General features: G+C 39.1%; 1 protein-coding gene across 1 annotated transcript in view; it reads left to right on the top strand.

Annotated features, from left to right (window-relative positions):
- TYR (tyrosinase) overlaps positions 1 to 16,357 on the top strand; it is a 48,890-nt gene that overhangs the window by 27,789 nt on the left and 4,744 nt on the right. Inside the window, exon 4 of the mRNA XM_008500497.1 lies at positions 11,963 to 12,144. Within this exon, the coding sequence (XP_008498719.1) occupies positions 11,963 to 12,144 (182 nt within the window). The remainder of the gene's footprint in view (positions 1 to 11,962; positions 12,145 to 16,357) is intronic.

The following is a 16,357-nucleotide window of genomic DNA, read 5'->3' as shown; positions in this document are numbered from 1 at the left end:
CAGCATGCACAGCTACACCCTACTAGCAAGCTCTGCAGCAGAGCAGCAAGGCATCCCAGCTCTCACACTTCTCTGATGCTTAAGAAAATCACCTTGTTAACTGCAGCTACTGTGCTGGAAGTACACGTGACACAGAAACCAGCTCTGTTTTACCAGGAGAGACATCAGAGAAAGAAAACTGCTCTCCAGTAGAGTGCTGCATGTGAGGGTGGGACAGGGGTGACTTGGGTCACAGGACACACAAACTGTTACAATGATAGAGAGCTGTAATGAAGGGGTGGGAAAATCAAGCACAGAAATTTTTAGAAATTAAAGCAAGAAAAGATTTCTTTAAATGTTTCTTCCCCATGAGGTTGTCTGTGACTACACAGGAGGACACACACTCTCTCTGTTACTGTGAGTCCTCACTCAGCACTGAACTTGAGCTGCCAACCTTCCCCTCTGAACCTCATATCCCAGTAGCATGTTAGCCAGAACTACTCAGCTTGTTTGATGGAGCTGACTCACTCAAAGTGGGCTCAGTATGTGGGTTGAGTGAGCTCACATCTACTGCAAAATACCATATAAATATATCCATGGAAAGTGGGTAGGGTGTGGTGTTGCTGAGAAACACAGCTCCCCTGTATCTCTCTCTTTGATATCCTTGCATTTGGCTGAAAGGCAAATCCTACACCAAGATACTGGAACTGGACTATAAAATCTATTTCAGTGAGCTGGGCAGTTCCCCCAACTGCAATTGTAAAGCACCCAGAGAGATGCAGGAATAGCCTTGGAAGGTTGCACCACAGTTCCATCTAACCTGTGTCATGCTGAGAGCAGTAGCTAGAAGCAAAAGCAAAGGAGTCCTAGGTTTAGAGCAAACTTCTTCTACAAGATGTTCCTGCTTTGCTCATTGAACAGACAAGGGGTGAGTCTACATAATTCACTCAAGGTTTCATCTACATTTAAAGTAACCCACACACTTAAATAAGTCCTCTGGCCAACCACAGACAGACCATACACAATCAGACAAATAAGGACAAGGAACAGGCTCTGGAGATATGCTCTTTTTATCAATTAAATGTATATAAAAGCTATAGTGGTGTTGATCCATCTTGCTTTAGGTGAGTGGCAAGAGGAATGTTAAGCAGACATTTTTGGGGTTATATATGAAATACAGTATTTGGCAATCTCACCTGCCATGTCATTGTTCAAACTAGATGTTTGTAATGACCCATTCTGCTCTTAAAATCAATAATATGGGAGGTTCACTTTAAATAGTCCCATTTGAAGTGCATGTTTCATATCATTCTTACTCCAGGACTTTAGTTCAGCCAACGCAGTTATAGAATGGATCATTTTGTACACTATATATTATGCAAGTGATTAGTAGTTTTGAAAAGGAAAGGGTACTTTGCTCTAAAGCTTGGCAAGAGCAGCATAGCCAGTCTTCACCTATTCTCTTAATGCTGGAGGAGGAGAAAGCTCTCTCTGTGACACAGCGATCAAGACAAGTTCTGATGCAGACAGCTAGCACAGTATTGAATTTCCTTCCTGCAGCACTTCTGCAATAATAGCTCTGTAATTGTTCAAATTGTAAAAAATCACAGGAAAACATGGTACTTTTCTCACCCACATGTAGCTACCTTCTATTCATCAAAAGAAATTATCACTTTGTTACTGTGGATGTGATTTATATATTGCATGCCCTTGTGGACCTCAATAATGACAACCTCTCAGTTTGAAAGGAATTGAATCAGAGAACACAGGAATGGGTAACATACAGTCAGTCCAGCTACCTCCACAGCAGTCCATTTTAATCTACTTACTGTCTTTGTCTTCAGGGAAAACTAGTTATTAAACTTTGGAGCAGCTGAGTTTTGTACTATCTCTTAAGTGATGTTTTTCTCTTAGCTGCAAACTGTGGCAAAGATGAACCTGAGCAAGTAGACAAAGGATATATGCTCCAGAAAATGTTTCCTTTCTTGTTGAGACAGCACATGGTTGCATGTGTATTTCCTCTTTTACAAAGCACAGAGGACTCTCCATTATCTCTCATCCGTGTGTTGGGTTTTGCAGTGTTGGGACAGCACTAGAGACAAAAAATCTGAATGAGAAAAAAATATTTCCAGCCCAAAATTTCCCTAGTTTGTCAGCAAGGAGTTAAACAACACACATGATCACAGCTATTTTAAGGACAGGAATTTGTCTCCTGCATCTAGAAGAGTTATTGCTGACTTGTTCTAAAATGGAGGCTGTCTTGACTAAGAAACATTGTAGAGCTTAGATCAGCTATGTCATGGAACCTCAGCCCAGCTAAGCCTCACCTAAACTCATAATTTCTTTTCAGCTGAGGTGCAGAATCAGCTTCTTCAGGAGTTAGATTGTCAATAACTGGGTTATGATGAGGCACTATTTAATCCTGAACAAGAGAACATTCACATTCCTCTGCACAGATTCCTACACAATTTCAGCACTTGGCTCTTGCTTTTACTGTCCCAAATGATGTGCTGTGCTCATTTTATCCATTATCTCCTTCTCCAGTAGGAAATAATTCTTATGTTGAAATCCACCAGCTACTGATCAAATGTAAGCTGTGCTCAGAACCTGTTAGAATCATAGAATCATCATGGTTGGAAAGGACCTTCAAGGTCATAAGTCCAACCATCAGTGCTACACCACCTTCACCACTAATTTTTCTCCTGAAACACCACATAAACCCATTTTTTAAAATATACCTAGGGGTGATGACTCCACCACTTCCCTGGGCAACTGGTTCTAATGTAATGGAAGGGAAGGTGTCAGCATGGTTTACATTATTATGCCTCATTCAGAGAACAGCCCTCTAGGAGGTAGCTTGCAGCCAATGTCAACATGTCTGGATAAGTAGAAGGCTTCATGTCATCTGCACATTGCCCCCCAACATTGGAGGTGGTCTTGTCCACTGTGGTCCACAAAAACAAATTACATCTTTCTACAGAAGGCAAAGGGAAACCATGAAGTAGGCCAGACCTGTCCTGAAAATGAATATTCATGTTTTAGAGACATATAACACACCTGCATTTCTGTGCTCCAAGAAACATATCCAAAGCACAACACTGTATGAGGAAACATCTCCATGGGCCAAAGCATCCTTTTTTGTCTCTTTTTTATTAGTGCCTGCCGAATCTGGTAGCCCAAAAGAAGTATGGATACCACAGTTCAATGTTCCCAGGTCCAACAGGTAGTGAAGCTCAGCGTGTATCTGCAATAGACGCATACACACAATAGTTATAGGCATGCACATGCATCTTGACGGGTGACCAACCACATAGATAACAAAAAGATGGCACCCTCACTAATTCCAACAGCACCAACAACTTCATCCTCTTGCCCTCTCTGGCTTATTAAGATGAAAGTCTGTTATGAGAAAATACAGAGATAGATAGATAGATAGATAGATAGATAGATAGATAGATAGATAGAAACACTTTGTTTTCCCCAGTAACTGGCCTTGGATGTCCAGTCTATGCATTAACTGCTCCTGGAATCATTCATCTCCCAATAGCTTTGCCCACAAGCAGACACACACATGCAGACATGCACAAACAGGTCTCTCCTTATGCAGGGAGAGGCACAGAAGTTGAGAGTGGTCCTGCAAAGGTTTGAGGAAGAGGTTTTGTGCCCACTTGGAATGCTTGCCAGCCTGGAAATGATGATGGAAGGCTGGATATTCCCCAGCAGCTGAGAGTGTACACAGAGCAAGCAGTGTAACCCTGGGAAAGCCTCAGAAGTGCTTCTACAGCAGCAAAAGCATAGCCTCAGAGGCTTTGGATGGGTTTCTCACAATAATTGAGGGCAGCATCTAAAATTTTAATCAGATATTCTCATTATGACCAGTGCAATTTGTTTACAACCTATCTAGGAGTCCCTGTAGTGTCTTTAGCCAACACTAAGCAAAACCAGAAAAAAAAATGACACTGCAATATAACTGCATACATTGGCAAACAGAGCTGTGCTTTGACTGTACAACCTCAGCATCAGCAGCTCTTTCAGGACTGAGGTACTGATGTTTCTCCCAAATGCTTGGGATGGGAATTACCTGAGGTGGCTTTGTAATACTAGATGACTAGTGCCAACTTTTAAAGTGATGACTACTGTGGAATTGCAGTCCTTGGGCTGGCATTTCAGCTTTCCTCAATTTGTTTCCTTTTCCATATCTTTCCAAATGCAAAAATAAGTTGCTTGCCAAATTTCTTTTACAGAATGACAGATCTCATGATACTGAAATATCTTGTATAAATGAGTCCTAAGACATAATTTTCGGCCTTACTTCTGCCATAGTCAGCCTGATCTATCCTCAGTTTCACAACTGTAAATGAGGAATGAAAGTTCCTGTGTCAAATCTGGTACAAGTGTGACATGGGTTCATATTTGAATGTGATAAAGTTACCACAGATTAGTGCTACCTGAATAAGTCACCTCTGTTCCTCCCTTCTGCTACTTTGGCCATCATACAAAAGCATAATAAATCAGGTCCATGACATTGCCTCACCTCAGCAACCCCAGAAAAAATGAAAACAAAAGAAAAAGTTGGTTTTAAACCAAGCCAGTTCTTTAATTCTGATTATGGCATGGCTGTGCAAAAACCTTACAAGGGAAGTGAGAAGAATGTAGGAGGAAAGCAGGACTGGTTTACTATAGTGGTACAGCCCTACACCAACCATGGTCTTCACCAGAATGGGACTGTAGAGCTCCCACTGGGGACACCTGCAGTGTCACTCACAATCCTGGCTGCACGGCAGAGGAATTTATATAGACGACCTGACCTTTTCCCTCTGTCCAGCTGACTTTAATTCCAAGGTAAACCACGAAGGATTTAACTTCTAGAATATCTTTTTTAAGGGTTAGTTAGGTTTACACTTGTCAGAGTCAGTGTCTCTGTGGTAGTTCAATGCAAGGAAATTTTTAATAACAGATTTTTAAGGTCTGGTTTCTCCTCCTACACTTAGTCAGTCAAGTGTAGCTCTGCTCAGGACTGTGGAGGCATGCTGTTGGGAAATGGTTTTAGAAGAGAATCTTTTCAAATTCATAAAGAAAATGCCTACTCTCATTGTTCCACTTCACTTTTCCCAGATTTCAAAATTTCATTCCTGTGAGCATCATCTTTTTGCAAAGCACACAACACTATCTGGAACAGTGGGAAGTTATCCAGCCTAAATACAGCACTATTTTTATACTGTGCTTGATATTTCCCACTGGCAACATAAACTCATTTATTTCTTGACTCATCCTTTCATTAGCTAGAATTCCATTGCATACATTATTCACAGAATAATACAAATTCAGAACTATATATTGGTGGCCTTTTTTAAACATCCTCAGATCAATCTTATTTACCCTGCCTCTGCCCCTATTCTTTAAAATAAGGTGTTTTGGTTTTTTGTTTTTTAATTAATTTTCCACTAAGACTCATTTCATTTTATTTTGTATAATCTGGTATGTATTGAATAGAACAAGGAAAATATTCACATCTATTTATATAAAATTAAATGGAAGTAATATATCCATGTCTTTTATAGATGGCTTTAATTTTCTCTGAAAAGCACCTTAACACATTAAAACTCCTTGCAAAAGCAAAGCCTATTTCTCTAGAATGAACATTTAAACTTCCAAAGCATCAACATACCAGGTGGGGGTCTTTATTAGTTTTTACCACATACCAGCTCTTTAGACATATCAGTGATGGTACACACAAATATTAATCTCATTAACAGTTAAAGAGATCTATGTACAGATAGATAGCAAAAAACCCCAAACAACAACAAAAAAACCCCCCTCCAAACAGCAACAAAACCACCAACAACAACAACAACAAAGAAAAAAAAAACAAAAAACCAAAACAAACAGACAAAAACTTCATAAAATCGAGACTACATCAAGAGGTGCCATAGTTGAGGTAGGTCATAGTCCACCCCAGCTTGTCTAGTTTGAACTTAGGCAAGTCATTTTTACTCAGTGCCTATTTTCTCTAAAGTAAAATGTGATGTCTAGCACTTCCTAAACATTCTTTAATATGCAGAAGAAATAGTCTTTGCCTCTATGACTTTTTTGGAATCCCTATTATCAGACAACCTCCCTTAGTTATTTTGGCATCAAAACTGTGGTTTCTGACTGAACCAGAGAGTGTAATTGACAGTGAACTTATCATCTCCCTAGTTCAGTTTTTCCAGTGTTTCACTACAAACACTGAGCCTTTTTTAATTTTATATTTGTCTGAATCCAAACCATTCTACAATATTAAAATCCTGTTTACAACAACAAAAAATGAGAGTTGAAGATCAACAGAGAGTTGACCTTCATAATTTAGCAATTCTAAAGCGTTCAATATTTACTTTAACAGAACTACCACTAAAAAATAATTTCTACTTCATAGTATTAAGACTTTTTGAGCTCTAAGTATGAGACAGGGCATCTTTCAAAATTCAAATTATTCTCCTATCCCTTTCTGTTCCTTAGTCTCTTGTTTTGGACATGAAGTTTTAATTTCTTCAGGCAAAAGAACAATCTTCCCAAACAGAAATGCTCTTTGCTCTAATCTAGATAAAATTAATCTTGAAGGTCTTTAAATAACAGCTAACTCTCCTGAGCCACTTTTTTTTTTTGTTGATGAAGAAATACAAAGGACATTAGGGCTATTAGAAGACTGGTCTTTATTTGAGTAAGTTCATTTCCATATTTTAAACTTCTATTTTAGAAAAACAAAAATTGAAAGTTAAATTTAAATATTTTAATTTGCTGTATTTTACGTCCTGATTACCCATGAGCCTTCTAGGTAAGAACTGTCACCCTGGAGGATTTATTGTGTATTCCTTTTAGATCCCAGATTCAGTTCTCCTCATTTCCATTCCCTGCATAATATTCTCAATGATTTTTCATTAGCTCTTCTCTACTTTCCTTTAACTTTCCCTGTATTCCCAACCATGCTCACATCCCATCTGGTCTCTTCAGCCGTTGCCAACATCTCCCAAATGATGCCACTTCTGCTGGGATTGCAATGTCAAAAAAATCTCCATGTCTGGGAAATGCCACTCCTGCCTATACAAATAACTAATTATAAGCTTACCCTCTTTGTCTACATGTTGAAGAAGAAAGTAACCAACCAGAGTGCTATATAGATCAGACAGATTTCTCTCTCTCATTGAACTTCTGCCCAGTAATTTTTTTGCACAAAAGAAATATGAAGATCAGATATGACAGAACACTGATCTGATTCCTTAGCTTTCTTTTTCTTGCCTTTAGTCCCACTAGGAAAAGGAGGAAAATCGGAAAAAAAGTCCCTCAGATGTCATTTAATTCATAGTCCTGCTTTGTTAGGCTCTCAGGGCTAGGGAAGGTTGCAGAGGTTTGTACAAACATTATATATATATTTGCCGAGATAACTAAAAATTCCAAAGGAGTCCAGGTCCTTTTTTCTCCTGCAGTCCTGGCTTTTCTACCAGAAACTTAGTCATTCTACAAAGGGATCAACTAATTGCATCAGCATTTTCTCTCTGCATGTAGCTTTAATTCTGCAGTCCTAAGTTCTTCCAAGTTTGCAGCTGCTGAGCAAAGCACTGAATTAAATTTTAAGGTACCAAAAGGAAATAACTTACAACATGACTGCTTTTAAGGGAGGAAAAACTATCAACGGTAAGTGAACCAACATCTGATGATGGAAGTGCTGATTTTTCTCTGTCACTGAAACCATGAACCCATTACTGTTCAAACAAAGTTTCTATAGGCCAAGACACATGAAAGGATTGTCAGATGATCCATGGTAGCTCTTCAGATGTGTTCTCTTTGCCTACAGAAAGAATAGGACTGTATGAATGAGAGCACATTTGATGCTCTCTGCCTTTAATGTAGCCAGGGACTGAGAAAGTGTCTAATTTGAGAATAAAAACACCCTACAACTTGTAATTAAGTGATCCCAGATCTCTGAAACAATAGTCAGTATGATTGCTGTCTCTCTCTCTATATATATATATTATTTTTTTTTTCCAAAAAAAAAAATTTCAGTTAAGACAAGCCCCAAGGGTAGGCTCACTGTGCAATGTCAGTACCGGGAGGATACCAAAACCTACAGGCTACTTCAGGATTTCAGTTTTCCTTAAATATGTGTAAAGACAACTAACAGAATCAGCTGGGGAGTCATAAAACTTAGTATCTAAGTTAGTATACTCCTAAATTGGTTTGTGGTGCCCAATAAGAATAAATTGTACTCCTCAACAGAAATGTAGCTTAAGTTCAACACTTTCCTTGGATTTTCTCTGGGAATTTTTAATGCAATTGGGAAGTTTCTCTTTCCACTCAGATGGGAAACCTTCATTGAAAGGCAAAGGGTGAGGTTCCTTCTTCCTCAACCTTTCTTACAAAATATGGGTAAGGCAGGAAGCTGTAATGCCTCTCTTTTAAAAGGAGAAATACAAAGAGAAAAGGATGAAAGAAAGACTACTTTTACATTTAATCACTCATTTCTAAAGAAGAAAAACTTGAGGAACTTCATGAAAATATAGAGCATCGTGTATTATCTCACCAAAAAAAGAAAAAAAAGTGGTTTTTGGGCCCATCTTACTGAGCAAATTAGGAACAATACTTTAAATGGAAAGAATAAATGAAGCTTCACCCAATCACTTTATTAGCAATCAGAATATGATACTAATCTTTCAAAGTGTCACTGGAAAAAAATAAAAATTGCTATTCTAAAGGGAGTTAAGAAAAGTGTTACACTTAAAACCCTAATAGGTGTTTCTAAACTTCACAGTCACATAGAGCTATGTTAGATGAAACAGATTTCAGTAAAGATTATATGGTTTCATGCTGTTTAAAGGAGAGAACTGTTCATGAACAACTCAATGAAATGTGAACCATATCTTGTGCATCAGCACAGCTCATCATATCAGTAATTAAAGGCATACAATTGCGAATAAATCTAAAGATCAGATGCAAGGCCAGAAAATTCACTGCTCCTGCTGCTGCTAAGAAAAGCTTGATACGTAATGTGGGAACCACACTGCAAATGGAGTAATCCAAAAGTACCTATGTTCATTTTCATGGAAATTCTTTGGATTTGCATTCTGCTTAAAGATTACTGGACTAAGGATTCTTCTTGAATATGCTTATGAAATGGCAACATTTAAGTCATCCAGAAAGGATGCTGCTTTTCAGGGCACATCCTACAAATCTATTTCAGGCAAATGATGACTTCTAGCTTTGAACATTGTGCTTATCTGGAAAAGCCCTCTGTATTTTCTAAATGTGACTGCTCAGCATTTTCTAAAAATCAGGCCCCAAGAAGTATTGAACATTCAAATGTTAGGACATGGGTCATCACCAGACTTTAAAAACCTGACCCAAGTCCTATCTCAGTCTTTTTCTTAAAATATTCTCATGTTCCCATGACCAAAGTACCTCTGAATGTCTAACAGCTCTGTGCTGCAGAGAAGTTACCTTAGCTCCCATCTACAAATGCTGGGAAAATGAGCTCTGATAGTCAAGGTGCCTTGTCCAAGACACCACTAAGAGCCAGAGAGGGACAGGATTGGAGACGAACACACACCTCTATTCCTCTCAAGATAAACTAATGTCTAGGTTTCCTTTATATTTGATGCCCTTTTTGACAATTACTGAATTTATCTATGATGTCAAAAGATGTAATCTGATTGCAGATTCTGTTCAAACCCTATCGTGATAACTCCAGCTGAAGCCTTGATAATATTTTTTAAATTTATCTATCTGAAAGCTTTGGATGAACATTATTATTATGAAAAGATGTTTTCTAGATAGGCCTAATTAAATTAATTAAAGAAGAGAGCCACAAATGGAGATTTTAATCAAGTTTAATACCTGCATTGTTAAAGGTTGATGAGATGTATGAACAAAGTGATATTGCCATCTATTAAATATTTGATACTAGAAGAAAAGAACCAAGGCCCTGGCCCTACCTTTGTTTTGATGAGTGAACGGGCTTTAATTTGGAATGGTAAGCAGAGTGTTCTCAACATTTCTGCCCAAAGAAAGGAGGTAAAAATCTCCAAATCTACAGACAGAATCTCTGAATGCTCTGCAAAGATCCTGATACTGCTGAGCACTTGTGTTTGGGTCTGTGTTCTGAGAGGACTTGAGTCCCTGAACATCTGGTTAATAATTATAAAAGCAGGAAAGTCTGTGTCCTTCAGCTAGCAGACAGTGCCAGGAAACAGTAACAGCTGGGCCAAGATGTCAATTAAAGTATAATCTGCAGGTCCCTTTAGACCTTTACCACCTCTCATAACTGATAAATGAATTCAGTGATCCCTCCTTGAGCCTGATGCTGATAATACTCTCCTACAAATATCTTCTGATCAAGCATGAAGTGCCCTTTTTCATGTATAAAATATCTGCATCTGTTTCACTTGGAAGTTTCTAGCCACCTCCCTTATTTGAACCATCCAGGTGTCTGCTGAAAAGCCAAGGTCACCATGTAAGCATCTGAGGATGAGACATAGGATGTGAGAATTGAAACAAAGTGAAGAAATTAGCAGAAGCTGACCCAAATGGAGACCTGAGAATGTTCTTGGAGGGTTAGTTTTGCTTTCCAAAGACATCCAGGACTTGAAGATGTCTATACAAACTTGTTCCATACTGCAGCCTTTAAGCTTTCTGTTTCCAACGTAAAGAACAGACATACAGCTCTGCCCTGGCAGACAGACCATGGGAGAAAATTTGGCGGAGAAAACTGGAAAGGAGATGATGAGGTGTGGATAACAGCTTGTACTGGATTTGCCTGGCAAGGTTTTGCTAGCAAAGGGACTGAAGGGGTTTCTTCAGTGAGAAGACTTCAGAATCTGCCCTCATGCTGGACAGAGCCAATGTCAGCCATCTCCAAGATGGACCTGTCACTGGCCAAAGCCAAGCCCATCAGCAACATTGGTAGCACTGCTGAAGACACATACTTAAGAAAGCGTGAAAAAAAGCTGTGCAACAGCAGCAGGGAGAGAGGATTGAAATATGTAAAATAACTATACAGGCACCAAGGGCAGTGAAGAAGGTATGGCTGGAGAAAGGCTTCTTCCTGATAACTGACTTGCTTTATCAATTTTTTGGACACATATAGCTAAATACTTGGTGTTCAGTTGTTTCATCCTTTTTTGTGATGTCAAACCAACCATGGTGTAGCCACACTTGAATGCAGGTGTGAGAACACTTGGTGAGAAAATAGAGGAAGGGCAATAGGACTTAGTAGCTGGCAATGAGACCATTCGTGGACATCTACAAATTTTATTGAGCGTGAGGATGGACTGAGATTTTTAATCCTTTTCTCTCAATCCTTCACAACTATGTGAACACCTGAACAGAAATTGCTGCCATGTCACAGTGAGACAATGAGTTGCATTTGTGGAATTTAAAAGCATATTCAGCATCTCTTCAGCAATTCAGACTTTTGCTTTTTGTAGGATCGCATAGGAAGGCAGCACTGAAGTATAGAATCATAGAATGGTTTGGGTTGGAAGGGACCTTAAAGATCATCTGATTCCAACCCCCTTGCATGGGCAGGGATACTTTCCACTAGATCAGGTTGCTCAGGGCCCTATCCAGCCTGGCTTGAGCACTTCCAGGGAAAGGGCAGCCACAACTTCCTTGGGCAACCTGTGGCAGTGACTCACCACTCACATAGGAAAGAATTTTTTCTTCATGTCTAACTTAAATCTCCCCTCTGCATGTTTGAAAATATTCCCCTTTGTCTTCTTGCTACACACTAGTGTAAAAAGCCATACCCCAGCTTTCTTGTAGGCCTTAAAAAAAGTAAAGTAGCTAACCCCAAATTATTTGGAAAGCATTGCACACACATGAACATGAGTCATTCCATGCTGTTGTGCCTGAGGTTCACAAAAAAAAAAAACCAAAAAAACCACACAATTTTTTTCAATAAGAAAATTTCTGCCAGTTCCTGCCATTAACTGACAAGCTTTTTCTTCTACAGCATTTTTGAGCAATGGTTAAGAAGACACAGGCCCATGCTGGAAGTTTACCCAGCAGCCAACGCACCCATTGGACACAATCGAGAAAGCTACATGGTCCCCTTCATCCCCCTTTATAGAAATGGAGAATTTTTTAAACCTTCAAGAGAGCTTGGGTATGACTATGAGTATCTTCAGGAACCAGGTAATACTATTTTGGGTAAATGTCAAATATGCTGCATATAGCCTGGAATATGTCATTAAAATGCGAAAAAAAAAATTTAAAAATCCTTCCATTCCAGATTTTTCCCTGAATATAGTCACAAATTGTATGTGCTTGTTTTCACGTTTCCTGTCTGACGTAGAGTCAACATGATAATATTAGAAAAGTTCAACCAAAAATCAGTCATTGCCATTAGTCCTGTCTGTCCTAGCTTAAGCAGAATCTGACACGAATGGTCGGCACTTGAGCAGAACTGGGGAGAAAAAGTGCTGGATTTTGAGTTTTTCCAAGTCTGTTCAGGATAACAGAAATGGGAACCAGTGGGATATTCTGTACATGGTTTGCAGAAAGTCAGGTGCAGAATTCTCTTTCTAGTTTACAAATGTAATCTGATCCCTTAAATACTCAGAATAAAATTAACCACAGCACCAAGGTCTCTGCAGCACTTCAAACAGTGACTCACTGACTGTGCTTGCCCTATGGTTATTTATATGATCACAAGCATTCATAATGCTGATTTCATTTAAGCAAATTAATTTTGTATTGTTCAGTGATGGTTTTGACTTGCACTGGTGAACCTGGTACATTCTCAGAGTAGCTGACTTCATAGTTTCCCTTGAGTCACACAGGCCTCCTTACTGTCTACAGGAAGAGTTAAAATATACTAAAGGTATAGTTACTTGGAACTGAGGATTGCTGAAATACTTTATATTATTTAAAACTTTTATAAAACTTTGTAATTGGAATTATCAAATCTCTTAAATTCACCACTGCCAAAAGCTACCTGGGATGTGGGATGCACTTAGATTTACAAGGAATACACCACTGAGCAGGCAGGTTGCTGGGCATGCTTGCTTTTCCTGTTTGTGGCAGAAAATTTCCCATGATTGCAGCTCTTCAATTAGAAGGTAATTAAGAGCTAAAAGACCACTAACTATACAGCAAAAGCATCAGGGACAGTTTAGTGATGCCAGCATTCTCATAGCTTTCTCCTTGTATTTATCAAAACAATAAGTTTTCAGGGAATCCCCACTTTTCTGACAGAGATTGCTTACTAATAGGGGTGTACTGTTTCTTCATACTTAATAAAATGTCCAGTCATGCATTTAGTTTATTTATTCATTTCTCATATAAAATTTAGCTTGTTTCACAGTCATCCAGAAAATGTGGGGTTTGACTGTTTTTCATTTGTAACAAAAGGAACCTGCAACTCTCTTGTATAATTGTAAAAACTGTAAAAACAGAAGTCAATATTTCTCCTAACAGGCCACAAAGAGTTTCATAGAATCACAGAATGGTTTGGGTTGTAAGATCAACTAGACCTTAAAGATCAACTAGTTCCAACCCCCTGCCATAGGCAGGGACACCTCCCACTGGACTAGGTTGCTCAAAGCCCCATCCAACCTGACCTTGAACACCTCCAGGGTTGGGGGCAGCATATGCAAGTGTCCCAACACCCTCACAATGAAGAATTTCTTCATAATGTCTAACCTAAATCTACCTTTTTTCAGCTTAAAGCCATTACCCTTTTTCCTCCTGCTACATGCCCATGTGAAAATCCCTCCCTAAAATTATTATTTTGGTATTACTAGTAGCAATTTTGGTTTTTTTATACATATTGTCATAATTTAATTCCTAACCAAGACCAGAAAAATATTTTTAATAAAGCCACTAATTTCCTAAAACCACATTATTCCTAGAATTGTATCTCAAAAAAAAGTGCCAAAGATCATGACTTTCAGAAATACTAAGTTCTAAACTGGTGCTGCCAAAGAATGAAATGGTAAACTATTTACTATTAACAATTCACTTCTGTTGCCTCCTGATCTCTTCCCCTTTCCCAGAGGAGAACACAGTCCTCAGAAAATAAAAACTCCTCATAAATTCTGCCAGCATTCTTAACACAGAGGTAAGGAAATAGTTCCTTAATTATTTTGAAAGAGCAACACAAAGAGTGAAATTCAAACTCTTTCAGAAAGCCCAGATAATCCTCGGATGTCACTCAATCCCTTGTTAAGCTCACTAAGAAGAGAGCTTAAGCTATTCCTTATCTGAAGGGATAAGAAACTGGTTACAAATGGAAAATGGGTTGGACTCTCAAAATGCAGATACGGATTTTTCTCAGTACTTCATTGGTTCCAGACTTTTCTCCAGAGGGGAGTGCTGGGTTCCTATTCAGAGTAACACAGTAGTAAACAGGATGTTTTAGATGGAGCATCTGAAGCCTACCAATCCACCCTGAAATCTGCCACCTACTCAAGGGCAAGCTTAAAGTAAAAGAAAAAAAAAATAAATCAGATGGCTGTTTGAGAATAGCCAACATTTCTGATTTCTGCAGACCTTCCAAATGATGACTAAAAGGAAAAGGAGAGGACAGAGTAAGGACCGGGGACACAAGATCTGTATTTGCCCTGTCCTTGAGACCTGGCTTGTTTGCTTTTAAAGGAAGTAGCTGGAGGAAAGTCACAAGGGCAGGAGTGACAAGGTTGGTCACAAGAAATAAAACTTGGAAAGAATACAATGACAAAATGGTATTTTAATGCTAAATTATACTGTTGTTGATACCCTGAGGAAAAGCTGATGCCTGGAGCCCTGCTCCCTAATGAAAAGCAAATCAGAGTGTGACAGTGTGTGGTTATTTTAATTGCAGCTTCATTTTGTTTCATATATACAGCAGCCCTGAAGCAGAAGTGGTCACAAACAGTGCATGTGGAAAGGCATCCCTCAGGAATCAAAGATACAGTCAGAGCCTAATTACTAGAGGGCTGATCTGAGCAGCAACAGGAGCAGACACACAGCTTTCCTTAACATGAGAACTGTGAGAACAGAGACATTAGAACAAAGCTACCACAGCCTGCATGACTTACTTGAAATGAACATTTCTTAGCACCAATAAAAAAAGTATTCGGAAGACTAACGCACCACCTAGCAATAGCTATCAAAACAATTTTCTATAGCAAGGGGTATTTGGTGAGCTTACATTTGAGAGCCTACACTGTCTTTTTTTTTTTTTCTTTAAATCTTTCCAGAAATAGGAACACAGAAATACATAGATACAGCTCTGAATCTTGCCCAGAAAATCGTCGTCTCTCAGTGGCAACAGTTTGATGATCAGGATATGTGTAGACAGGTGATTAATTTTTTATTTTATTTTGAAAAGCAGGCAGCAATCCAATTATAAACACAAAAGTTGTTTCTCAGTTATATACCCATCATTCCATTACCTGAAAAGGGCCTACAGGAAACCTGAGGAAGGACTTCTACATGTAGTGATAGAACAAGGGGGAACAGTTTCAAACTGAAAGAGTGTAGATTTAGATTAGATATCAGGAAGAAATTAACTACTATGAGAGTGATGAGACACTGGCACAGGTTGCTCAGAGAACCTGTGGAGGCCCCAATCCTAGAAGCATTCAAGATCAGATTGGACAAAGCTTGAATCAACCTGCTCTAGTGGGAGGCATCCTTGCCCTGCAGCTGGTGATCTTTAAGGAAGAACCTTTCCAACCCAAACCATTCTGTGGCTCTAGGATTCAATTACTCTAACCTTCAGTTGCAATTTTTAAACATCTCAAGTATGAATCTTTGGCACTTGTGGCAAGGCCAGTGATAAGAGTGCTGCAATTACAAGATAAAAGGCCAGGTTGCTCATGGATGTATGGCAGGAGGAGAGCTCACATCCAGAGTCTGACTGCAGCTCATTTGTGTTTGACTCTTCAGCAATTTGGTTGCAAGATCACACACAGGCAAGCAGAAAATGGGTAGCTGGCAAATATGGTTATCACCACAAAGGGACTCAGGAGCATATACTGCTGACCACTATAGGCATGTTTGTATGCATGAGTATAATAAAATAGTGACATGCACAATAAAATGTTTGGTGTTAAACACAGTTTGGTGCTGTCGGCAAACTTGCTGAGGGTTCACTCAATTCCACTGTCCATGTCTCTGACAAAGCTGTTAAACAGCACTGGGCTGAGTACTGACCCTTGAGGAACACCATTCCTCACACGTCTCCATTTGGACACTGAGCCACTGATCACAACTCTTTGGGTGTGACCATCCAGCCAGTTCCTTATCCCATGAGTGCTCCTTCCATCAAATCTGTATCATTCCAGTTTAGAGATCAGAATATCCTGCAGGACAGTGTTGAGTGCTTTGCACAGGTCCAGGTAGATGATGTCTGTTGTTTTAC

This window comes from Calypte anna, chromosome 1 (genome assembly GCF_003957555.1).
Source record: "Calypte anna isolate BGI_N300 chromosome 1, bCalAnn1_v1.p, whole genome shotgun sequence".
NCBI lineage: Eukaryota > Metazoa > Chordata > Aves > Apodiformes > Trochilidae > Calypte > Calypte anna.
Note: the sequence above shows the minus strand (reverse complement) of the source record. Positions and strands in the feature narration are given on the sequence as shown.